This window comes from Leptonychotes weddellii, chromosome 4 (genome assembly GCF_054177405.1).
Source record: "Leptonychotes weddellii isolate Sample4059 chromosome 4, ASM5417740v2, whole genome shotgun sequence".
NCBI lineage: Eukaryota > Metazoa > Chordata > Mammalia > Carnivora > Phocidae > Leptonychotes > Leptonychotes weddellii.
The window spans coordinates 10,838,609-10,863,843 of record NC_138372.1 but is presented as its reverse complement, the minus strand read 5'-3'; the positions used below and the strand labels follow the sequence as shown (position 1 = coordinate 10,863,843).

Here is a 25,235-nt window from a genome sequence, read left to right as displayed (position 1 = left end):
CCCAAACAGGCTCTCAAGGAGTCCTAACCCCCTTCCCTACAGATGGGGAGTGCCATGGACTGACTGTGTCCCTCCCAAATTTATAATTTGAAATCCAAATCCCTAATGCGATGATATTAGGAGCCTTTGGGAGGTGATTAGCTCTTGAGGGCAGAGCCTCATGCATGGGATCAGTGCTCTTATGAAAGAGACCCCACAGAGCTCTGTAGCCCCTTCTACCCAGTGAAGACACAGAAAGTGCAGTCTCCAAACCAGGGAAGAGGGTCCCCAAGGACCCTGCTGGTGCCTTGATCTTGGACTTCCTGCCTTCAGAGCTGTGAGAAACAAATTTCTGTTGTTTATAAACCACCCAGTCTGTGGTATTTTGTTATAGCAGCCTGAACAGACTTAGAGAAGCTGAGGTCCAGAGAGGGACAGGCATTTGCCCAAGGTTGCAGAGCCACGAAGCAGCTCCGATGCTCTCAGCCCTAGGCACTCCCCTCCCTTGAACCCCTCCCCCCATCCCCTGATGCTGTCTTGGGGTCCAGCTCCTCCCAGGCCCTCCTCTCTTGGTCCTCCCAGCTTTTCCAGCTGTGAAGCCTGGGGCTGCCCATAGGAAGGGAATACTGGCACCTCCTGGCACCTCCTTCCTCCCTTTCCTTCCCTTTTTCTCCTCCCCGTTCCCTTCCCAGGCCACACTGAGCTGGTCAGTGACAAGTTCTTCCCTCTGCCAGCCAAATCTGGCTGGGCACCTGGGCAACTGGGAGGACCCCTGGCAAGGAACCTGGCCCCAGGATAAGGAAGGGGATCCAAGAACCCACCTGCAAAGGCTGCTGGGCCCAGGCCGAGTCCAGGGTGGGGGTGGGCTTTTCCTGTCTTGCGGTGGATCGTCTTACTACCGGGGCAGCCTGGTGCCAGCTGTAATCTCCATGTGCCAGGCACAGGCTTGGGGGGGAGGGAAGTGCCCAGACGGAGGAAGGAGGCTCAGGGGCCCAGGACAAGTTGGAGCTGTGTGGAGCCAAATTCCGAGGGGGCCAAGCTGCGGGTGGGGAGTGAAGGGGGGGGTGGAGGTTGTCCCCTCCCTGTGACCTCAGACCCAGAGGCTGGGGCAGTGGGGGTGGGGGAAGCTGGTGTTCAACTCTATTCTAGAAAGTAGGGGTGGATCCTGGGAGCAAAGATGACTGAGGCTGGGGGTGGGGAGGGCGTCCAGAAGGAAGGTGAAGGAGAACTAGGACCTCTGACCATTCACTTTAATTCCTGTGTGTTCGTCTGTAAAATGAAGATAACAGCCCCCGCTTCTTGGAGTTGTAAGTAAATGTGTGTAAAATGTTCAGCGCAGCACCAGGCACCAAGGCAGGGGCACAATAAACGTTGGCTATTATCTTCCCCGTTGTTCTTACGGTAGTGGTGGCCGCTCTTGGGCTGAGCGCGGCTGGAGAGGAGGGAGACGGTCCGGGTCGGGTCGTCGGGTCGGCACACGGGCTGCTGCACGCAGCCCAGCTGGGAGCGACGGAAAACCGGGAAACTCCCGGCACCTGCCCTGCGCCTGCGCCCGGCTCCGCGCCCCCTCACTCCCGTCTGCTGAGCCCAGGACGGCGATGGCACCGAGGACAAGGACCTGGACGACGACCATCTCTGCGCGTCCCGCGTCAGCATTTGTGCCTCAGAATCCAGGGGCAACCTTTTCCGCGGCGGGAAAACCGAACTCGGTGAGACTTGGGCCAGACGGGACTCTTGCCCCACGTCACCCCGAGGCCAGAGTAGCCAACCGACAGTCCCTCTCCTGAATCCCCTCTCCCTCCGCGAGCAATCCCGTGGCATCTCTGGTCCATTGCTTGCAACGGGCGGTGGGCAGTTCCTTCTCAGAACTAAACCCAATCCCTCTTGCTGCAGCCCACCGTTTCCTTTCTTTCTGGCTTCACTGGGACTGATAAACCCAATCCCCTGCCTCCCGCCCAGGAGGGAAGTGAGGCAGACCGGTCCTAACTGCCCCCCCCCCCCGCCCCCGCGGTGGGGCAGGCTTCGTGCTCTTGCCGGATGAGCCGCTGTGCCCCCCCCCGCCCCCCGCGGCGGCGCTGGCAGTGTGAGTTCCAGCGGCACCCGCGCGCGGTGGAGACGGGCTGCGCGGGCTCCCCTAACAAGCTCTGTGACCTGCGCAAGCGACTGCACCACCTCATCTGTAAAAATGGGCTTTACCGCCGTGTCAGCCCCGCAGAGGGGCTGTGATGCTTAAGTGGGCGGAGTGTGTACGGCGCTCAGCCCAGGGCCTGGCACACTGCAGGCGCCCAATACTTGGGGAAGAGCAGCCACTGCTCTAGGACGCCGGCCCACTCAGCGTCTATCCACGTTTAAAAAAAGGGGGTGCTAGTTCCCTCCTCGTTGGAATCTCAAACGAGAAAACGCGCGTCAAAGCGCTTTTGAAGGCCGAAAGGACCCTCGCGCAGAACGGGATCTGTCACCCCCAGGGGTCGCAAGGGGAGGGGCTCCGGGCTCTGGCCCACCGGGAGACCCTGGCCCCCCAGGGGCGCGGTCCCTCCCAGCGCCGCGCCCGGACCGTGCCCTTCGCCAAGCTGAGCGCGCCCTGGGCGCTGCTCTGGCTCCACGCGGAGGAACTGAGACCGAGTCGTGGGCCCGGGAGGGGTCGGCCCGGGTGCGGAGTGTCGCCTGGTGCGGGTGGCCCTCCAACCTGGCCTCGGACCGCTCGGGGGAGCCGCTGCGGCGCCTGCGCCTGTGCAACTCTCTGCAGCAACCCGTGGCCCCGCAGCCGCTGGACTTCCACGCGCTCCCAGCCCGCAGCTCCCCGCGAGCCCCGTGAGGCGGGGCGGAGCCTTCCGCGGAGGGGCGGGGCGCTTTGCTCCTAGGTTCCGCAGGGAGGCAACTGTCGCCTCGCTCACTTTTGGTCTTAGTCAGTCTGTGTCCTAGCGGCTCCCGGTGCCTGAGTCCCACCTCTTCAATCCCCCTCAGATGCTCCTCTGGCTGGAACACACCAGCCCAGGCTGAGCTTTGTGGGTAGATGGGCTCTCGGGCTTAGCAACTGGCACGTCTCCACCCTCTGTCACCAGCCTAGAGACTAGACCCTGCAATCCCATTGTGTTAGGTCTCGCACTGGGCAGAGGGCTTCTGACCCCTGCTCTGCTCGCCGATTGCTAGGCAGTGAGTCCCATGACTCGTACTTCTCCAACACGCAGAGACAGGGGAGACACACAAACAGACAACTTCCTGAGGAGGGTGGAGCTGGGACCTTAAGGGGAGGGAGCTGATGTCAGGATTCTCTCTTGGCAGGTGGCGGTCTATAGGGAGCAGAAACGCACAGATATGGCATTGCCTGTCTGCTGGCCGAGGGAGTCTACCCTGCAGCCTTCCCACTGCATGAAGTGGAGAAGACACAAGCTCAGCTCTCTTCCACCGCTGTGGCATCAGGAGGGAATACAGCCCTCCCTCCTTTCATGTGCCTAGGGCCCCTGTGAACTGCCCAGGTATCAGGTGCCTGGTGCAGACCCCAACCCTTGCCAACTGCTGTGCTCATACTGGGCCTGCTGGAAATGCTAGCACAAGCACCAACCCCTGTACCTCGTATGAGAGTACTTCGGGGAGAAGGTGGCCATCTACTTTGGCTAGGTGAGTCGGGCACCGGGGGTGGGGACCGGGAGCTGGGGTCAAGTGCAGAGTTGGAGGCTCACGGACTTTGTCACGAGGCTTTTGCACAGCCTGGCTGCTAGCCTGTCTGCTGCCCTGTGGGCACCCTGGTCTTTATCTCTGGCTTTATTGCCATGGGCACCAACACACCATGAGTGGCTGGAGCTGGGGGCAGAGAGATGGGCTGGGTGGGCCAGATCGGCTGCTGCTTAGGAACAGCCCCTCCCACGATGGACATCTTTCGCTCCCAGGGAAGAGATCTGGGCCGTGAGGGTGCCTTCCTCATGTGCCCACTCTGCAACACCTGTGCCATGTGGGATATTTCCAAGATCTGCCCCATGGCAAGGTGAGCCAGGGACAAGAGCAAGGGCATGGGTAGGTGTTTGAGACATCTGGGCCTGGCTGCAGGGAAAGCAGTGCTGGCCCTGCAGTATGTCCTCTCTCCCTCCCTTGCGGTAGGGCTACTTCTCTGACTATCTGGCAACTGTGTTCTTCAGCATCTTCATGTCCTTCTGAGCCACGGCCTTCCTGGAGCACTGGAAGTGCAGGAGCATCCCCTTGGCTCACCCCTAGGACCTCGGTGGCTTCCAGGAAGAGGAGGTGATGCCCAGCTCAGCCCGCCAGGTCCAGAACTCCATTTCCCAGAGTTCTCAGAGACCACAAGGCATGCTGGGAGGAGCCCAGACTGGAGTCCATCATTCCAGGATCCAAATCTGGCTCCTCCCCACACCTCCTGGATTACTTTTCCACCCTCCCCTGATATCAGAATGATACAAGGTTTGGTGAGATTAAACACTGGGCACATTTAGGATCTCAAAGAGAAACTTTGGAACAGGGAGGAAGGGGAGAAGCATTCTATTCACCCATCCATCCAGCCACCCACCAGCCTATCCAAACACCTAATCATTGATCCTGAATCTGTTTGCTTGTCTCCATCTCCACCACTGCTCCTCCCCCACCCCCAACCCCAGTCCAAGCCATATTGCTTCACCTGGACCACTGCTGTAGCCTTCCCAAGGTCTCCCTACTCCCACATTTGCCCTACTTAATTCATTTTCAGCTGCCAGGGTGATCTTTTGAAAACACAAATCACATCATGCATTGCCCTCCTTAAAGCCTTCCAGGGGGTTGTATTACGCCATATAGGATGCACGAGGTTAAATAGATGTGGGAGGACCGAGAAAGCAGAAAGGGAACATTGAGGTAGCAAAGTCAATGCGAATGGTGCCCTCTAGAATAGTGCGGTGTATAACTCATGTGCCCTAAAGAATGGCCCTGCCTTTGCACAGACTGATCCTCCACTCTCTCCTTACTTAGCATCATTTCCTTCATCAGACTTTTTCACAATAACATATTTGTGCTTATTCATTTGACGTCTGTCTCCCCAACTAGATTGTGATTCCATCAGGAACTGGGCTTTGTCCAGGTTGTTCACCCCATCATATCCACTATCTACTGCAGAATAGTATGCAATCAGTTAACAGTTATTTTTTTTTAAAGATTTTATTTATTTATTTGAGAGAGAGAGAATGAGAGACAGAGAGCATGAGAGGGAGGAGGGTCAGAGGGAGAAGCAGACTCCCTGCCGAGCAGGGAGCCCGATGCAGGATTCGATCCAGGGACTCCAGGATCATGACCTGAGCTGAAGGCAGTCGCTTAACCCAACTGAGCCACCCAGGCGCCTGCAGTTAACAGTTATTTTTTTAAAGATTTATTTTAGAGAGGGAGAGGGGCAGACAAAGAGAGAGAATCTCAAGCAGACTCTCCGCTGAGTGTAGAGCCTGACGTGGGGCTCGATCTCATGACCCCAATATCACGACCTGAGCCAAAACCAAGAGTTGGACGCTCAACCATCTGAGCCACCGAGGTGCCCCAGTCAGTTAACAGTTATTGAGTGAACTAGTACATTACCCATTATCCATTATCTATTCATCCATCCTAATGTCTGTCATCCATCCACCTAGCCATCCATCCATCTATCCACCCATCTGCCCTTTTACTCACCCACTTGTGCACCCACTTATCGAGATTTGCCAATTGTCTGCCTGTCCAGTTTACCCACCCATCTGTCCATCTACTGCCCACCCATCCATCAGCCCATCCAGCCCTCTCCCAGAAGTGCATCCATTTGTTGTTTACATTTCTGTTTACCTTCCTACCTATGCATGCATGCATGCATCCATCCACAGGCTTTTAGCCAGGACCTTGGGGCGAAAGGCCCTGCAGAAACAAAAATGATGTGGACCTCATTCCTGTATTTCCAGAGCTCCCTGCACAGGCAGAAAAAGATGGGGGGCTCCCCCAACCCCAGGGTTGTGACACCCAGTCTCTTGGGCCCCAGGAGGCACATCTGTTGCCTCTTTGAACAGGAGTGTGCATGTCCAGCATTGGCCACTCTGGGCGCACAGATGGCCCAGAACCCGGTGACAGGCTTGAAGGAGTCCTACTTCCCACATTGCCTTCCTCACCTACACACCAGCTCTGCAGCCATCCTCGTCATGGTGAGGGGGCTTTGGGCCCTTGCTCTGGCACCCTTGCTTGCTTTGCTCAGCAACAACTGGGTAGAGATCCGACTGGACCCACAAGTTCCTGTACGAGTTTTGGAGGCCAGTGGCTGAGCGGGCACAGGGCATTGGAATCTGGCTGCCTCTGCTTGAGGCCATGGCCCACCTTCTGGTCATTGTGAATGTGAGCATGAGGCAAAGGAGGGGCATACAGGGTCAGAGGGGGAAATAGAGATCAGAGACCCAGAAAGGTGGCTTAGGAATAGGGAAATGGAGGCTGAATTCCAGGGTTAGAGGTAGGGAAATAAGAGGTAGAGTTCTAGGATTCTGGGCGCAGGCTCATCCTGCCCACGGGAATGGGTTTGGACCCAGGTCGGGGTAGTTGGGAGATTGGGCCTTGGAGTCCGTCTGACCCTGCAGGCTTTCCTCCTCGCCTTCACCTCGGACCTAATGCGTCTCCTGTCTCCTGTACCAGTAGGAACACACAGCCTACTGTGCAGCTTTGTCAACTGCATAACTGCGCCCGCACCTCCAGCCTACCTTGCCCAGGAGGACCTCACGCCCTGCAAGTGGGAGCCTCAAGGAGGGGGTCTGGGCCTGTCTGGGAGGGGTGGAACGCTGAGCCTGGGGACGCGCGGGGCCTGGCTGGGGGGGGCGGGGTGCTGAATCTGGAGGCGGAGCAGTGAGCCCGTGGGAGGGTGGGGCGGAGCCCAATTAGGTGGATAGGAAGCTGAGTCTGCGCGGCGGACAGCTGGGCGGAGCTGGGGTGGGGGTGGGGGGTGGGGGAACCGCTGAAGGGGCGGGGCCAGGCACCAGGGCCTGGAGGGGCGGGAGAGACTCGCCGGACCCCGCGCCCTCCTCAGCTCAGGTACGCGGCCTTTCTCGACCCACAGGGGAACCTCACCCTCTTCTACTGGAAGCTGCTGGCCGTGCGTCTGGGCTTCATCGTCGCCTTCGAGGTAGGGTCAGCTATTTGTGTGGGGGGGACAGACTTGGGTTCAAGTTCAAGCGCTGCCGCCGACCAGCTGTAAACGGGGGGTATGCTATAGAATAGGATCTACTTCATAGGGTCGTTATGAAGATTCGGTGCCAAGCACTTGCACAGTGTCCAGCACATTGTAGGTGCTCAATAAATTAATAGCACTACGACTACGACTGTTATCTTTGGGCAACAGACCTGGAGGAAGGAGAGGAGGCATGCTCCCTCCGGCTTTGCTTAGGATCCTTTCTCCAGCTCTGTCTCTACCAGGGTCCCTAGTGTTACGGGTTTCGAATTATGCCCGTGTCTTTGGGCAAATGACAACCGCTTTATGCTTTAGTCTCTTCACCTGTAAAACAGGAATAGTGACTGTACTCACCTCCTAGTGTTGTTGTGAGGATTAAGTGAATTAATACCCGGGAAACCTCAGAATGGTGCCTTGCACTTAGTAAGCGCTCGATAAATTAAGGTAGCTAAGGGACTCATTCTCTCTTTGGCTCCCCCTTGGCCCCAGCACGTGGTGGTCTCCGTGCGCCTCCTCGCCTGGCTCGTGCCCGACGTTCCAGCAGCCCTGGTTACCAAAATAAAGCGCGAGCGCTATCTGGCCATGCAGAAGCCTGCGGACTCCGGGGAGGCGCTGCTTTAGGTCAGCACTGCTAACGGACCCTGGCCCCTCCCTGACCACGCCCCCGGCCCGCCCCCACGCCTTAGCTCAGCCCCCTCTTGCCCCGCCCTCTAGTTTGGCCTCTCCCAGAGGGAGAATTGGCCCCCTTCCGTCTCCTTTCTGCCTGGCCCCGCCCTTCACCAAACTCCGCCCACTCCCCCGCCCCCTCTATGACATTATCCCCACCGGAGTCCCCTCTGCTCTCCAGGGCCAGCCTATTCAGCCTGACCAAGCCATGCTTCCTGTCCTCTACAGCAGGGGCGCTGTCCCCAGAGCCCAGGACCAGGCGCGAGTGAGGCGGGACTGCCCTTCAAGAACCCTAGGTTCCCCAGATGCTTCCTTCCATTTGGGGTCCTCTGCTTCTGGCCGGGGGTCTGGGCATTACCTTGGCCAGCGACCCCAAGGTCGGCCTCGGAACTGGGGTGAGAGGATTAGAGCATTAAAGCTCTCTGAAGACCGCTAGTCCTGCATTGCCTCCCTCTCCCTGTCCCCGTCTCCTGCTGTGTGTGCAGTGCTGGCAATAAACCTCTCTCTGCCCCCCAGTGTGCCACCTGTCCATGGACACCTGGTTTCCACACACACTGTGCAGTGTCTCTTCATTGTCTGGATGTTCTGGAGGCCAAGGGAGTGGAGGGACCCTAATCACTCAGTACTGAGTGGTCACCAGTTGGTGGGGGAGAGTACATTGGGATCTGGGCCCTGGATACCTGCCCCATATGCTCATGGAGGCCGGCAGTGTATGAATAATAGTAAAACGGTTTAGTCAGGAGAGCTGAGACACCTCCCAACGGACGTTTACACACTTTTCACCAGATTCTCCCAAAAGCCTGGTGACGCAGTCCTGGGCAGTGGCTAAGGACAGAGGTTGGTGGTTGAGTCAAAGACCTGGGTTTGAATATTAGTTCTGACACCTATTAGCTGTATGATCTTGGGCAAGTGATTTAATCCCTCGGACCTCAGTTTCATATCTATAAAATAGAGACTTCATAGAGCTGATGAGAGATTGAATGGGATAACCCCCTCCCCCGATTTAACACGTACAAGCCTCATGTCCTCATCTGGTAAGTGGGAGCAGTAACAGGGTTGTGGTGGAGATTGAATGAATACAGTATCCCTTGCTTTTCAGAAGTTTGCATTACACCACTTGGCTTTCACCGAAGACTTCTATTTATTAGTACCTGTTTTCACTAACCGGAAGAAATCCAAAGAAAATTTTTGCTTTTACGGAAAAAGGTGAAAAAGGGAAAATAGCGTTCAACATTTGTTTTGCAGCAATCCTTTATAGAGGCAGCACACACCCTGAGCAGAGAGCCTGCCACACCAAGCTTTTCCCTGGCCCGGCACTCAGCATCTCAGGATCAAGCCAACAGAGCTTTGAGCTATGTCCTGGGGCATCTGTGTTTTATCTCGATTTATTTTGTGCATCTGTTAGCAAGATGTGTCCTCAAGTATCGGAAAAGCCTAAGAGAGGTTATTTTTGGGGTATGGAAATGCTAAAAACATTTTTCCATATACATTAATGGTAATTGCTTCTTTGTTTTATGCCATTTTGGCTTAGGAAAGCTTTCGTAGGAACACTCTACTTTTGGGTAGTGGGGGAAACTTGTAAACAGATGTGAAGTGCTCAGAACAGTGCCTGGCACATAGTGTACAATAAGTTATGAGCAACATGAGTATTGGTATTTGTGTACATATTGATATTAACACTGAGTGTCTGGCAATTGCCGAGTGCTTAAATAAATGGCAGGTAGTATTGGGAATAGAACAGCTTTCCCTTTCATGGGCTTGGGAAGATTGCATGCTTGCTGCAGCCTCCTTACTGGAGGCTGGTTCTACTGGGGCTATTGGTTTATTGAGGGCTTATTCGGTGTGGGCTAGAGTCTGGGAAGGCTTCCTGGTGGAGGAGGCCATTGGAAATGGCAAGGTGGGTCATTCCAGGCAGCAGGAGAGGATGGGTCATTCATGGGAGCAGTGATGCTGGGAGGGTTGGCCAGGATGGTCCTGGATGTACATCACCAACTTTCATGATTTCCATCTCTCCACCATAGAAATGAGTGTTCCTATTTTATAGGTGCTGTAGCCAGCTCTGGGAGGGTCAGCAAACTGCAGAGTTCTCAGGGTACCTGAGAAGTCCAAGGCTTGGGAGGTTCTCTGTGAAGCCTCTCCTCCCCCAGCATGTCTTACATTTGGGAAGCTTCAGAAGAGGGGTGACTTGTTTCTTGGGCAGAAAAGCAGTGCTTCCCCCATCTTTAGGACATCGGTCTGGGGTCCTTCAGAGCCTCTCCCGGGCATAGGACTCCCATTGTTCCAGCCCCCCTCTTGTACCCCAGACTGGCCAAACCGGTTCTGGGGAAGGGGGGCGGGGAGCAGGCACGTTGAGACAGCCGCCTGCCTGCCTGCGAGGTTCCCTCCGCCTTCGCCTCCCCCTTCCCCGCCCCACACAATACCCAGGATCGTGCACTGCCCAGCTCAGGGGCCATGCTGACATAGCCCCCCGAGGACCCAGCTGCAACCCCAGAGCCCCCAGGTGGTCTGGAGCCCTGGACCGTGTCGGAGGCTGGACAGAGCTCCCTGGCTGAGGTAGGGCCCCACCCTGCTGCCTGCCGTCCCATCCTCCTCCCGCCAGTCTTCCCAGAGTGAGTCCTTTGTGCTGCCTGCCTGGCCTCTGATCCTGGCTCCCACCCACTTATGGCCTCCTGGGGCTCCATAGCCTGTTTGGCCTGGATCCCCTTTCCAGCCATGACCTTCCACTCGGCTTTGTCCCTGAAGGGGCACAGGGGCCATGGCAGGGCCCTACTCCTCTGGGCATCGGGGCAAGGGGGACCAGGGAGGGAGGCAGGGAAATCCTGGGCACAGGAAGCCAGAGGTGCTCTCCCTGAACCGTAGTAGTATCCAGAGACCCTCTCTACCAGCCTTGCCAAGTGGGCCCACTGTCCATGTGATTAGCAGTGTCCACTGGATGGGGCCCTCCTTGGTCCCTGCCTGTCCTTCTGCCCGCAGAGATATTCATGATGACACGAGTTTCCTAGAGGGGGCAGCCAGGAGGGACCTTCCATGCTACTTTACAGGTGGGGACACTGGGGCCCAGGAACAGGCTATGACTCGCCTAGGGCCACACAGCTGGTAGTGTCAACACTGGGCTTGAACCTTGGCAGGGGTTTTCCCCTATGGGTTCCAGAATGACCATTGCCACTAGAGTATCCGGTGATCCTGTCTGGAGCAGGGAATGAGCCTGCTACTTGGGGCCAGTTCTCTTCCTGAGGTTTTTTTCCTTTATTTTTTTTTTCTAGCAGAGATGAGCTGCACACAGTATGAACACAGCTCAACCGCTCCTTGGTCCCGAGCACTGAGGTTGAGCGGGCCACATCTTGGGAAGGCCACAGGGCTGGTATCCAAGCTAGATGGGTCATTCCCATTGCCTTTTGGTCTGGACAGAGGTGGAGGTTGACTCACCCCTGACTTTCCCTCTAGGGACCTGCCTCCAGCCTCCTCTCTACAGAAAACCTACCACCTTCCCCTGGCATCCACCCAGGCTTCTCCTCTAAGCCTTTAATAGGGGGTGCTCCTGCCCCAAGGCTTCCATGTTTTTGCTCACTTATCCCTGTAACTCAGGAGGGCATGGGGGGTGGTGTGCTCCCTGCCTCCCAGGGGCTCCCTGAATCCAAGTGGAGAGGATCTCCCAGAATACAAGGGAGCAGAAGCACGTGTGTATTCTTGCACATGGGTCCCCACAGAAGCAAGTAGGACTTCTATGTTGAGGACTTCAGATTCCTGGAGAGAAAGAGACCTCTCTGGCCGGCAGTGGTCCCAAGTCTCCTTCCACATGCTCCTACAAAGAAGGGTGGGCCTCATCCTCACTGACTCAGTTTCCCCATCCGTGTGACGACCCAAGCCACCTACTGACTAGAGAAAGACTAATCCCAATATTCAGGAGAATGACTATCAACTACAAAGCTCCCACTCTGTGCGAGGGGCTTTACGTGTGCTATCATTAATTCTCGTGTTAGTGTTTTAAAGCTGGCAGGACTAGCCTATTTACCAGATGAGGAAAAAGAGACGTGCTCAGATGGACAGAGGTTTAAGGTACAAGCTAAGCTGCCCACACGGACAGGGAGGGTAACTGTCTCTTAGGAGCAGCCCCACCCCATCCCAGGCAGGGACTGAAGAGAGCAGGGCAGCAGCTGGGTGGCTCTGCAGACGGAGTGGTCCCCCCCTGGGTCCTCTCCTCCATCCCCCCCCTCATCCCTTGGTCACTGACGCTGTCACTGTTTCTCTCAGGTCAAGATTTTCTCCCTATCGATGTTTATTGGGTCCCTGGCTATTTCAGCCGGAACAGTTAGCCATTACTTCCTCCAGGAAGCCTTCCTGGAATGCTCAGGTCAAGTTGAGCCCAGCGCTGATGGTTCCTCTGGCTTGGCTCCTGCCAACCCGGATTGTAACTGTTTTCATTTTCAGCTCCCTCACTAGACTGGCAACCCTGTGGGCCACAAAACGTTTGTCCCTCTGTCTCCCGGGGTTTTTCTGGGCTTTGCATCTGTCTCTGAGTATCTGGTCTGTGAAATTTTCGGTGTCTCTGTCTCTGTCTCCATCTCTGGGTCCCTGAATGTCTTGGCGTCTGTGGTTTTCTGGGTTTGAGTGTTTTGGGGTCTCCCGTTCCGAGATGCTGCCTAAAGGGTCTCCGTATCTCTGGGTCTCTATCTCTGTCTCTGTCCCCTGGGTCTCCTTGCCCTGCCAGGCTGGGCACTGCTCCTCTGGCCAGAGGGGGCCTCTGGGGGGGTCCTTGCTGCCCCGCCTGCCCACAGTGAGGCCAGGCTAGGGTAGGCCCCCGCCCAGCCCGCTGCCTGCTCCCTCCCTCCCTACCGCTTGCCTCACCACAGGGTTTGATGAATCAAACTCTTTGTCTGGGTGGGATCTCCCCCAGCCAGCTGGGCAGAGAGAGGGCTTCTCCCGCCGGAGCAGGAGCAGAACAAGATCAGCAGCGGCCCTCGGCTGGAGAGGTGAGAGGCTGCAGGAGGGCAGCCGGTGGAGGGCCAGGGGGAAGGGCTGTGGGGGCTCGGATCCCTCTATCATCAGGCCTGTCCCGAGGCTCCCGCAGACTCCTTGGGGATGACTCCCTGCCCAGAGAGGACCCGGTCAGCCTGGCTCGATCGCTGGGGTTGGGAACCCCGGGTAGGGAAGAACCCCTCTCTCGCCCCAAGTGGGGGATCCAGGACATCTCCCTGCCCTTCTCCTGGGAGGGCCTAGCCTGATCTGGGTGGTGGCCCGCCTGCCAGTCTGTGACCCTCCCAGCCAGCTTGGCAGGGTGTGGGCACCACTCAGCGCAGAAGGCTGCAACTCTGGGCATGGTAGAGGTTGGGTAACACCGAAGCAAGGACTTCTGGGCCCGTGTATTTGTGTCTGTATCTCGGTGTGTGAGTGTGAATGGAACAGGAGTGTGAGAAAGCTTGAGTGGGTACATAAATATCTGATGGGTCAGTGTGTGTGTGTGTGTGTGTGTGTGTGAGAGTCTGTGTGAATATATGTAGTTGTGTGAAAAATGCGTGAATGCGTGAGCCTGTGGCTTTGAAGTGCCTGAGTGTACCTATGAGAGTGTGTATGTCCAGGTGTGTACTTGGAAGAAAACGTGTGTGCATGTGCCCGGAACATACATGGATTGTGCGACAACGCATGTATGTGTGTCTGATCATAGGTCAGTGAGAGTTGAAAATGCACAAGGTGGTTAAAAGCGCAGACTCAGAAGCGAGACAGCCTGGGTTTGAATCCTGGCTCCCCCCATAGGCCAAATAACGTCTGTGCCTCACCTACCTCACCTATAAAATGGGGATAAAAATAGCATCAACTCAGGGTTGTGAGGATTAAGTGAAATAATATATATAAAGCACTTGCCACTTGCCCAGCACTTGCCGCTCGGTAAGTGCCCAGTAAGTATTAGCTGTTACTATGCAGTTAGGTGCGTGAGTGTGCGCACGCGTGTACACAAGGGTTTGTCCAGGCCTCCGAGACGGAGGTGGCTTGCTGGCCAGCCCTACTGTTCTGTGTCTGCCTCTCATACCTTTTCCCGTGCAGGCCCAGGTGGGTGGCAGAGCAAAGGAGGAATGGACTGTGGGCCACCTGCCACTCTCAAGTCCCACCTGGCTGGGCCACGTGGCTCTGCCTGCCACCCGGTAGCCGTGTGCCAGCAGGAGAGCCTGTCCTTTGCAGAGTTGCCCGCCCTGCAGCCCCCGAGCCCTGTGTGCCTGGATCTCTTCCCTGTGGCCCCAGAGGAGCTGCGGGCTCCTGGCAGCCGCTGGTCCCTGGGGACCCCTGCTCCTCTCCAAGGGCTGCCATGGCTGCCATCCCCGGAAGTCCCAGACACCGACATCTCCACTGGTGGGGCGATGCGGCCCAGCAGGGCTGGCAGCTGGCCACACTGTCCTAGTGCTCAGCCCCCAGCTCTGGAGGGACCCTGGAGTCCCCAGCACCCACAGCCGCAGCGCCGGGCCAGTCACGGCTCAGAGAAGAAGTCTGCCTGTGAGTCACTGTGGGTGAGGGGTGGTGGCCCAGTGGGACAGACAGGGGAGAAGTCGGGTGGCTCTTTTAAGCTTCATAAGCCCCAGAGTTCCCCAAACAGGCAGGACAAGTGGTAGATTCTAGTGAGAAGAGAATGGGAAATCAGGGAGGACTGGGACTTGTTGGAGGTTGCACTGCAACTGAGTGGCTGTCCTGGGCTCCTTGGCCCTTTGCCCACTGCAGGCAAGCGCTGTGCTCTCTCTGCTACCCCTCTTGTGGATCCCATTTTCGGGGGACGGGGGGACCAGATCCTGGCAAAAACACTGACCTTTCCCTCCGAGGCTCAGGGCCACAGGGTAGCAGCAGCGGGGAGTGGAGAGAGCGCCCAGCCGATGCAGACTGTGCTCTCGCCCCACTTCCCCGTAGGGCGCAAGATGCGGGTGTACCAGCGTGAAGAGCTCCCTGGCAGCCCTGAAGCCCATGCTGTCTTCCTGGAGCCTGGCCAGGCGGCAGAGCAGGCCCTGAGCACAGAGGAGCCTAGGCCACTGGAGCTGTCTGGACCCTCCCGAGGAGGCCTGGAGGGGCCTGAGCGGAGGCGCTTCTCAGCCTCTGAGCTGATGACCCGGCTGCACTCTTCCCTGCGCCTGGGGCGGAATTCAGCAGCCAGGGTGCTGACCCCAGGGTCAGGCACTGGTGCAGCTCGGGAAGGTACCAGCTTCTTCCCTGGGCCCTAAGAGCAGGTCGCGAGCCAGAGGCAGCATGGGGCACGGCCCACACCCGAGACGGGGTGCTGGTCCGCTGGAGTGTGGCACCCCAGTGCCCAGCGCCATTCTTGGAGCCACCCACCCTCAGCTCTCGCCCTCTCCAGGAAAAGCATCTGGAAGGGAGTCGCGCAGTGTAGAGATGAGGGTGGACGGTCTGGCGATGCCAACCCCTGTTGACCCGAGCGGGGGCCATAGCGGCTGGCCCGAGCCCAGGTACCACCTCCCACTCCGCGCTTGGTCCGAGGAGGGGCGCCGGCCAAGAAGGGCCCTGACCCTGTCCCTTTCCTAGGCTGGACACGCCGGAAGAGCTGGCTCCGGGGTCCAGGAGCGCCAGCGAGCGGCGCCAGTCACGGTTTCTCCTTAACAGTACGTGGGAGGAAGGGGCTGGGGGGCTGCGGGTTTGGAGAGTTGAGAGGTTGGGATCTTGCGAGAGGGCAAGAGAGCTGAATCTCCGTAGCAAGCACAGTGGCTAGCACGCAGTGAGTGCGCAAGCAGTGTTTCTGGAAGGAGTGAGTGAGTGAACGAGTTCACGGTGTCCCGCTACCCGAACCGTCCGAAAGGCTCGTTTAGTGAGGCGGGCTCTCGGGGCGCCGGGCAGGAGCCGGACCGGGCAGGCGGGCGCCCCACGGCCCTCCCCCGCCCCTCTCCCCGCCCAGCGGTCCTCTACCAGGAATACAGCGACGTGGCCAGCGCCCGCGAACTGCGGCGGCAGCAGCGCGAGGAGGAGGGCCCGGGGGACGAGGCGGAGGGCGCGGAGGAGGGGCCCGGGCCGCCGCGCGCCAACCTCTCCCCGAGCAGCTCCTTCCGGGCGCAGCGCTCAGCGCGAGGCTCCACCTTCTCGCTGTGGCAGGACATCCCCGACGTGCGCGGCAGCGGCGTCCTGGCCACGCTGAGCCTGCGCGACTGCAAACTGCAGGAGGTGGGCGCCGGGGGCCGGCGGAGCGGGCCGGCGGGGCTGCCAGCCGGGGAGGTGGCCCTGGGGCCCGCGGGGGGCGGGGCCACAGAAGGGGCGGGGCCAGGAGGACGTGGTAGGGGGGTGGTCCCTCGACTTAGCGGGGCCTCAGGCCCTGGGTTACCGGGCCAGCGGGACTGCACACTGCTGGAGGTGGGCGTGGGACCCAGCGGGGAAGGCGGGGCCGTCTATGCGAAAGGTGGGTGCACGGACCTGACCAGGTGGGGCAGGCTGCTAGCGGGGCCGGGAACGCTGCAGCAGCCGTCGAGAGCGGCGGCTGGACGGAGGGGTGGGGCCAGGGGCGGGGCCAACAGGGCCAGCGGAGGGGCGGAGTCAGGCTGGGCCGGCCGAGGTGGGACCGCGAAAGCGAGGACCCGGAGGGGCAGAGCCCTCTGGAGGGAAAACGCCTGGTGGGCGAGGGACTGAGCGGGGCGGGGGGTTGGGGGCGGGGGCGGGGCTAAATGAAGCGCTCCCCGCTGGAGGGGCAGGCCTGTTGGGTGGAGCTAGGGGCTCAGGCAAGGTCTTCAGTTGAGTTTGAGCAATTGCGCGCGGCTAGAGGTGGTCCCCTTCACCCGTCAGGTACCAGGTCGTCGGAGGTGGGGTATCTAAGGAGATGGTGTCCAGGGCTTGGCCAGCAGGGGGAGGGGTAAAGGAATGGCGGGGTCGGGAGGGCGGGTGGTAAGTGAGGTCACAGCGTCCGGGGTGGGCTTGTCGGGCCCTTTCAACCCCGCCTCCGCCCTCACTCAGGCCAAGTTTGAGCTGATCACGTCCGAGGCCTCATACATCCACAGCCTGTCGGTGGCCGTGGGCCACTTCTTAGGATCTGCTGAGCTGAGCGAATGTCTGGGGGTGCAGGACAAGCAATGGCTGTTCTCCAAACTGCCCGAGGTCAAGAGCACCAGCGAGAGGTGAGGGAGTGGTCTGGTCAGGTGGGGGGGGCGGGGACAAAGCCTGTGATTGGCCCGGCTCCCAGGTCTGGGGTCTCTCCTTGGCCCTGACCCTGACCCCTCTCCGGACCCCTCAGGTTTCTGCAGGACCTGGAGCAGCGGCTAGAGGCAGATGTCCTGCGTTTCAGCGTGTGCGACATTGTGTTGCTCCACTGTCCAGCCTTCCGCCGAGTGTACCTGCCCTACGTCACCAACCAGGCCTACCAGGAGCGCACCTACCAGCGCCTGCTGTAGGGTTGGAGGCTCTGAAGGGGGGGGAGGGGAAGATAAAGGGAGTCTTAGGCGGAAGGGTGTACGGAGGACCGGTGACCCGGGAGGGGGGTGGTTCCTGAACAGGGCTCTCTGACCTAGGATCAGGTTAGACCCAACCCCAAGGGGCAGGAAGGATATGCCGAGAGGTACCTGAAAAATCAAGAGGGTGGCTGGGGTCATGGGTCCTGGCGGTTCATAGGATCTATGAGCCTATCTGTGACCCCAGGCCCCTCCCCATCTTCCAGCCTGGAGAACCCCAAGTTCCCTGGCATCCTGGCTCGCCTGGAGGAGTCTCCCGTATGCCAACGTCTGCCCCTCACCTCCTTCCTTATCTTGCCATTTCAGAGGATCACCCGCCTCAAGATGCTGGTGGAGGTAGCTGGAGGGCCCCCGGCTACAGTGAGGGCTGTGAGGGGGGAATGGTCCCGTGCCTTCCGCAGCCCCTCCTGGGTAACGACAGGCGGGCAGGGTTATGGGTGGAGGTCCCAGCTTGCCTCATTGCACCGACCCCACCCTCCAGAACATCCTGAAGCGGACAGCACAGGGCTCTGAAGACGAAGACGTGGCCACCAAAGCCTTCAATGCACTCAAGGAGGTGAGCTCGGCTGCCCAGGGCGCCCCCAGATCCCTGGCATATCTCTAAATGAGCCCCAGCCATCAGAGCCTCTGGTCCCCAGGTGGGAGCCTGAGGCTCGGCTCTGGGAGCAGGGGTGGGGGGGGGCCGCAGGTGACCCACCCCGGCCTCCCCAGCTGGTGCAAGAGTGCAATGCCAGTGTGCAGTCCATGAAGAGGACAGAGGAGCTCATCCATCTGAGCAAGAAGATCCACTTTGAGGGCAAGGTGCATGCCTGCTGCTGGCGGGATGGGGGCCACAAAGGGGTTGCTCTGGTTCCTTCCTTCCCTGAGCATGGCAGGCCAGTTCCTCGCTCCCCTGCCCCACCCCTCGCCCGTTCTGTGCTTTTTGCCCTGCTGTCCCGGGCCTGACCTGCCCTCCCCCGGACCCCCTCCATCCTTCCAGATCTTCCCGCTGATCTCGCAGGCCCGCTGGCTGGTTCGGCATGGGGAACTGACAGAGCTGGCACCACTGCCCGCAGCACCCCCCGCCAAGCTGAAGCTGTCCAGCAAGGCAGTCTACCTGCACCTCTTCAACGACTGCTTGCTGCTCTCTCGGCGGAAGGAGTGAGTCTGGGCAGGGTGCGGGAAGTAGATCGGAGCCAGGTCCCTTCTGCCCCACCATGAGGCTCCCAAACAGTCCATCACTAGGCCTGGGAGCCCCTGTCTGGGCTGCTGGAGCACCCCGAGCCTTGGAGGTTCCCCCAGAAAAGGCAGAGATGTGAGGCCAGTCCATTTTCCAGACCTGAGAACCAAGGGCTGGGCTGTCTGCAGAGCAGAGATTAAGAGCACCGTCCTGGAGTCCCAGCTCCGCCCCAGCTCATCCTGATAATGGCCAACATTTACTGAGTGCCTGTCCTGTGCCAGGCATCCTGTGCGCACTATTCTCTTCAGTCCTCTAAGCATCTCCCCGGAAAGTAGGCTCCCTTGTTATTCTCAAGAGCATGGATCTAGTAAGTGCAGGGGCCAGGAGGCCAGGTCTGTCCGGTGTCCGATCCCAGGCTCTTAACCATTGTTATTATCTCATCCTCCATCTGTAACATAGAGGCTACCATGTAGGGACACTCAGTGTGATAATAATACATGGAAAGAGCTTAGCACAGTGCCTGGCACGCAGTGAACACTCACTCCGTATTAGCTGTGATTGGTATCAGTTTGGGATGAGGGAGAAGTCTTTCTGAGTGAGGTAAGCCTTAAGGCTGGATGTGATGAAGAAAGGACTTCCTAGACTATGGGAAGGGTTCATTCCTGGTTTATTCATTCATTCACTAAAGTGTCACCGAATCCCTATTCTCTTCCGGGCCCTGATGGGTGCTAGGGACATTTCTGCCTACAGGAGCTCTCAGGACAATGATGATACATTCTGATAACCACCTGGTCAGTGTTTTGAGGGGAAAGGTGCACTCCTACTGTAGCAACTTCTGGTATGGGGTGAGAATCAGTAACGCTTCAAAGAGGAAGGGACATTTGAGCTGGGTTTTGAAAGATACGTAGGAGTTTTCCAGGTGGAGAAGGAGTTTGGGAGGATATAGCAAAGTCACAGTAAGGTATAACAGCAGAGTGTGTTTGGGGGATGAGGAAGCCTAATACGGCTGGATTCGTAGAGGGGAAGGTCAAGAGAAAGAAGTTGGGTTGTTGAAAGTCATAGTACAGAGGTTGTGCTTTCTGAGGGCCATGGGGAGCATGGAGAGTTAAGCAGATGAGTGACATTTTACTCCTGGCCAGTTTGGAGAATGGACTGGAAGGAGAGAGACCAGAAGCTATTACAATTGCCCAGGTGAGAGTAGATGCCCCCAAAGTGGTCGGGATTTGTGTGGACTCCAGGGACAGTAGGGAGTTAGGTAGGATGGGGCTGCTGGTGGGGTGTGCGGGGAGAGGGAGGGAAGAGGCCGGAATGATGGCAGAGTTTCCTCCTGGGCCACTTGATGGAGTCTTTCCCTGGAATGGGGAACAGGGAAGGTGTCTGGTTTGGAGTGGGAGATACTGACTTCTATTTAGACAGGTTGAGAAGAAGGAATCTGTGGGACCTCCTGGACCCACTCACCTGCCCATCCTTCCCACAAGTGTTTATTGAACCCAGATTATGGGCCAGGCAGTGTCAAGCACTGGGATAGAACGGCAAACAAGAGACAAAGTTCAGCTTCTACACCGGTCCGAAAGTCAAACACTAAGCAGCGCAGGGGTCTCATCTGGGGGGCTGCCCGTTGGCTCTTTAGAATAGGGACTCGGGGGGGCGGGGAGCAGTTCAGAGAGAACCTGAAAGCATGCCTGGGGTCAGGGACTGGGTTTTGTCACCTTCTACTTCTGTCAGGGAGCCCGCGGGAATGGTGTTCCCCATTCCTTGTGGGGCCTCTGCTGGCTGTTAGGGGGGTGATGCCCTTCCGCAGCCAATGGGGAGGGAGCCAGAGGGGCAGCCACTCCCTTCTGATCGGAACTCCCCTGTCCCGAGGGTGAGCCAGGCTGACCTCACCTCCCCTGGTCCCGCAGGCTAGGAAAGTTTGCCGTGTTTGTCCATGCCAAGATGGCCGAGCTCCAGGTGAAGGATCTGAGCCTGAAGCTCCAAGGCATCCCCGGCCACGTGTTCCTCCTTCAGCTCCTCCATGGGCCACATGCGAAGCACCAGTTCCTGCTGAGGGCCCGGACTGAGTGAGTGGGCTTGGGTGTGGGGAGAGAGGACCCCCCACCCCCCCCCGCCGGGCAGGCACAAGGCCTTTCAAGTCTGCCTGCGGGGACAGGGGCATAAGGCAGGCCATGGGCGGAGCTGGTGTCCAGAGGCTTCCAGGCCTGCTTTCTTATGCTCAGAGCTGGGTGGGGCCCCAGCTTGGGGACCGACAGGGCTGTGGGGCGGGCCCTGGGTGGGTCCTGAGTCTGGACATCATACCCCAATTCTCCCAGCCCTGTCTCGCCACTCTGGCCCTGGGAGATTGCACTTTGCGCATTGTGACAACTCAGCCTCCCCCTCCCTAGAAGTGAGAAGCAGCGATGGATCTCAGCCATGTGCCCCTCCAGCTCCCAGGAGGAGAAGGAGGTCTTCAGCGAGGGCCAAGGTAGCAGCCTGCCTCCCCCTGCCACCCCCCCCCCGCCTCAAGGCCCGCATCCCCCCAGCTGGGTCCCTCACTCCTCTTCCCCTTTCCTCCCATCCTGGTGCCATGTTACCAGCAGAGCCAGCGGGGAGAGAGATCAACCGGCCTGGGGCAGTCAGGGGCCGGCCTGGGGCAGTCAGGGGCTGTCCTGGGCCAGTCAGGGGCCACTGTGCAGATCCTTGGAAGAGGGACAACATTTACAGAGGCCAGGCCGACCACCATGTGCTCAGGCCACACCTTGGAGATGGCAAAGCCTTTTGTATCCTCCCATTTCATCCCTACAGAAACCCATTTTACAAGTTAGAAAACAGAGGTTCAGAGAGGTTAAAGTGACTTGTCCAAGTTCACCCAACTAGTAAGGGGCAGAGCTGCGGCTAGAGCCCGGGTCTGTCTCCACCTTCACTTCTGTTGCAAAGAGGGCAGGAACCCAAGTGGCCAGGGGGTGGGGGGTGCGGGATCAGCTCTGTTGATATGGAGGCTTCTTTCTGGGGTGTGAGTGAGGCCGGTAAGCCAGAGTGCTGCCCAATCAGAGAGGGACCCCGATATAGTGGATACCAGGCTGCTCTTGAGGGTTTCTGAGCGGGGGAGTTAGGGCTGAGCTAACGAAGAAGGGAAAGGAACTGGTTTCTACCCATGCTTGCCATGCATCAGGCCCAACGTAAGGGGCTTTAATACGCATTTAGTTTATTCAGTCCTCATGATAACCCTGTTGTAGACTCATTTTCTCATATCTGAGAAAACAGGCTCAGAAATGTTAAGTAACTTGCCCAAGGTCAGACAGCCAGTGGGGAGCAGAGCTGGGATTCAAGCCAGGTCTGGCCCCAAAGCCTGTGGTTTTCGCAATACTGCCAGCCTGTCTACCGTGGGAGAAAGAGCCTAGGGCCTAGATCGAAGCAGGTTCTCTGGCTTGGGCTAAGAGTCCTGTTTGGGCTGTGGGATGAGCGTCCCACTCCAGAGAGGTGGTCAGGGAAGGCCCCTGCAGGATGAAGAGGGGCAGCCTCTTCTGGGGGGAGGTACTCCTGGAAGGAGGACAGGCAATGCAAAGGCCCTGAGGCAGGAGGGAGCTCAGAATGTTGGGGGAACAGCAGGGCAGCTAGTGTTGCTGAGCTTCATGAGCAAGGGGCGTGGGGAGGGGGAGGGGAAAAAGAAGGGAGGAGGGGAGGCTAGCGAGGACGCAATGCCAGACCATGCAGGGCTTTGTAGGCTGTGGGGAGGACTTTGGATTTTACTCAGAGGAGTGGGAAGTCCCAGTTGAGAAGGATGGATTAGAGGGAGCCCTGGATAGTAGCAGGGGCATAGGAAGGGGCCATTACTGTTTTGTGGGGGGTGTCTGGGGGCAGGTGGACACTGGCCTGGAGGTCAGCGTCAAGGTGTTAGACTGAGCTGGGGAGGTGAGAGCCCTGGGCAATAACCCAAGCTGGGAGGGACTGGATTCACCAAGGGCTTGTGTTTAGCGTAAGAGGACAGTGGCCAGGGTGGGCAGTGGGAGGCGCGGAGCAAATGAAGCAGCAGGAGCCACCACCCACCCTCCGACCCCTTTCCCTCCTCCTCCTCCCCCTCCCCGCCCCCAATCATCCCCCCCTGGGGACTCCCTCGCTCTCCCTTGGGCTGTCAGACCACCCCCAGGTTCAGTGTGTCAGGACATACAAGGCCCTGCAGCCGGACGAGCTGACCCTGGAGAAGACTGACATCCTGGCTGTGAGGACCCAAACCAGTGATGGTGAGAGGGGCCTCCTGGGAAGGCCTTCCTGTTGGGACCTGGGTGGGCAGGAGGTAGCTAGATGTCTAAGACATCACAGGAAAAAGTTGTGCAAGTGTTGATCAACCACAGCATGCAGGAATCAAGTTAGACAAGAGGAGGAACTTCCCGCTTATAAAGCTGGAGGATGCAGAGTGACTGATGGGAAAGAATGGGAAATACCCTTCTTAGAGGATGTCAGGAAAAACAGGTCAGAAGTTCATCTATAAGACTGCTAGAGGCAGGGTCCTTCCTGGAACTGGGGTGCTGGGATGATGTCACCGCTGGCCCAGGGGCGCAGACAAGGCAGCCCTGGCCCTGGAGTCCCTTTGATGCCACTGATGTTGCTCCTGGCCTGCGTGCCCCTAGGCTGGCTGGAGGGGGTCCGCCTGGCAGATGGCGAGAAGGGGTGGGTGCCCCAGGCCTACGTGGAAGAGATCAGCAGCCTCAGTGCCCGCCTTCGAAACCTCCGAGAGAATAAGCGGATCACAAGTGCCACCAGCAAACTGGGAGAGCCCCCCCCATGATGGGCAGCCATGGCCTGGAACGCCGGCTCCGTGCCCAGCTCCTGCACAGGTCTGCAGGGACCTGTAGTGTCCCAAGCCCCAGGCCACTGCTGGTGTTCCACGGCCTGCGTCCAGAGTACAGCCCGTCCTCACACTCCTCCAGGTCCACACTTCAGGGCCGACACCAGTTTCTTCCTCCCACAGAGGGACTGCACAGGTGACCTGTGACAGCTGGCAAGGACTGGAGCCCACTCCCTTCACGCTGCCTGACTCTTGGTCCCTCTGGCAGGGGCCCAGCTGGGGACAGCTCTCGTGCTGATGGGTGCTGGGACCTATATGTATATAGATATATATATCTGGGGTCTTCTGGCCAGAGACTGCATGGGCCCTGGTGGCTGTGACTTTTCTGTAAATAAACTCCCATGATGCCTTTGCTTGGAGTCTGCGGGCTGTCTGATGCTGCCCCCACCCCAGCCCCACTTCCTCCAACTAAAGGTCAGGAGGCTCCCTGGCTGCCTCCCAATGGGGAGAGTTCACCTCTTAACCGGAGGAGGAGACAGCAGTGCTGGGTATGAATTAGACAGCTTTGGGCTGCAATTGACAAAATATCAGATTCAACTAGGCTTGGAGATCGAAGAGACTTTATTGGCTCTTGTGTTTGCTTCTTACAGCTGCTGTAGCAAATGATCACAAACGAGATGACTTAAACCAATAGAAATGTATTCTCTGACTGTTCTGGAGGCCAGAAACCTAAAGTCAGTATCATTGGGCCCAAATCCAGGTGTCGGCAGGGCCGTGCTCTGCCCTGTAGCGGGGATGTGTTCCAGGGGAGAATGGTTCCTTGCCTCTTCCAGCTCTGGTGGCTACCAGCTTTCCTCGGCTTGTGGCCACACCACTCAGTCTCTGCCTCTGTGGTCACACTGCCTTCTCCTCTGTGTGTCTGTGTCAGATCTACCTCTGCCTCCCAAGGATAAGGATACATGGGATTACATTTGGGGTCCACCCAGATAATCTATCTCATAATCCTTAACTTAAATCCCACCTGAAAAATCTATCTCCCCTCCCTTGTTTATCATAGAAGATAACATTTACAAGTTCTAGATATTAAGATGTAGATATCTTTTAGGGGACCATTTCTCAGCCTACCACAGTTCTCATAACTAAGAAGTATATGGGCAGGGTGGGCTTCAAGCAAGGCTTGATCCAGGAGCTCCTTGATGTCACTGAGGACTCAGCTCTTTCCATTCTTCTACTCGGCTGTCCTTGGTATTGTCTTCATCCTAAGGCTTCCAGGGGCTTCTTCCACATCCAACATGGAAGGAGGGAATTGTCTTTGTCCCAGCATTCCCTGTCAAAGTCCGGGGATGCTTTCTGACTAGACCAGCTTGGGTCACGTGGCTACCTCTGGGCTGATCACAGTGGCCAGGGGGTGGGGTGTGCTGACAGACCTAGCCCAGGTCATGTGCTTTAGCTCTGTAGCCAGGTTGGGGATTTACGTTTCTTGGAACCCCATGGATTCCCACGTGGAGTCTGACGGCTGCTGCAGAGGAGGGGTAGCTGCTGGGGAGGCCAATGTTCATTGAAACCCAAATCACCCAGGAGAGTAGAAGCACCTGGGAATGAGCCTGGAGATGTGAACACATCTGGGGGGACCAGAGCATCCTTCATCCCTCAAAAGGAGGTCATGGGTCAAGGAAAACGTGAGCCAGGTTGGTCCTAGAAGGCAAACGTGGGCAGATGGGGAGATGCTCAGACCCATGAATAAGCTTTTGGGAATGACTTTCTAACCTGAGATGGTGCAGGGAGGGTGGAGCGTATGGGCCAAGGGGGCAAATACATTTGAATTTGAATCCTGGTTCAGATATTTATACCCATGTGATTTTTTTTTAATCTTTTTTTTTTTTTTAAGATTTTATTTATTTGACAGAGAGAGAGAGAGCGAGAGCAGGAACACAAGCAGGGGAGTGGAAGAGGGAGAAGCAGGCTCCCTGCTGAGCAAGAAGCCTGATGTGGGGCTCGATCCCAGGACCCTGGGATCATGACCTGAGCTGAAGGCAGACGCTTAACGACTGAGCCACCTGGGGACCCCCGCCATGTGATTTTTTTTTAAATAAAGTTTTTACTTTGGAA

At 57.8% G+C, this 25,235-nt stretch overlaps 1 protein-coding gene across 1 annotated transcript; it reads left to right on the top strand.

The window, feature by feature from the left end:
• The first annotated feature begins 1,042 nt into the window (after positions 1-1,042).
• Positions 1,043-25,235, top strand: ARHGEF19 (Rho guanine nucleotide exchange factor 19). The gene is made up of 19 exons (XM_081817561.1): positions 1,043-1,688; positions 3,262-3,597; positions 7,013-7,078; positions 7,613-7,744; positions 7,971-14,272; positions 14,678-14,959; positions 15,120-15,228; positions 15,305-15,381; positions 15,672-15,934; positions 16,715-16,875; positions 16,992-17,144; positions 17,412-17,541; positions 17,687-17,761; positions 17,917-18,006; positions 18,185-18,345; positions 20,266-20,424; positions 20,746-20,825; positions 22,477-22,581; positions 22,969-25,235. Exons 5-19 carry the CDS (start codon positions 13,858-13,860, stop codon positions 23,124-23,126), a joined length of 2,418 nt encoding a protein of 805 aa, XP_081673687.1. The 5' UTR covers positions 1,043-1,688; positions 3,262-3,597; positions 7,013-7,078; positions 7,613-7,744; positions 7,971-13,857; the 3' UTR covers positions 23,127-25,235.

Bases quoted from the DNA above. Each gene is read 5' to 3' on its own strand.
- ARHGEF19 (XM_081817561.1), top strand. From the start codon at position 13,858: ATGGACTGTGGGCCACCTGCCACTCTCAAGTCCCACCTGGCTGGGCCA. The intron at 15,935-16,714 runs GTGGGCGCCGGG...GCCCTCACTCAG, and splicing joins GCGACTGCAAACTGCAGGAG to GCCAAGTTTGAGCTGATCAC. The intron at 20,826-22,476 runs GTAGCAGCCTGC...TTGGGCTGTCAG, and splicing joins GGTCTTCAGCGAGGGCCAAG to ACCACCCCCAGGTTCAGTGT.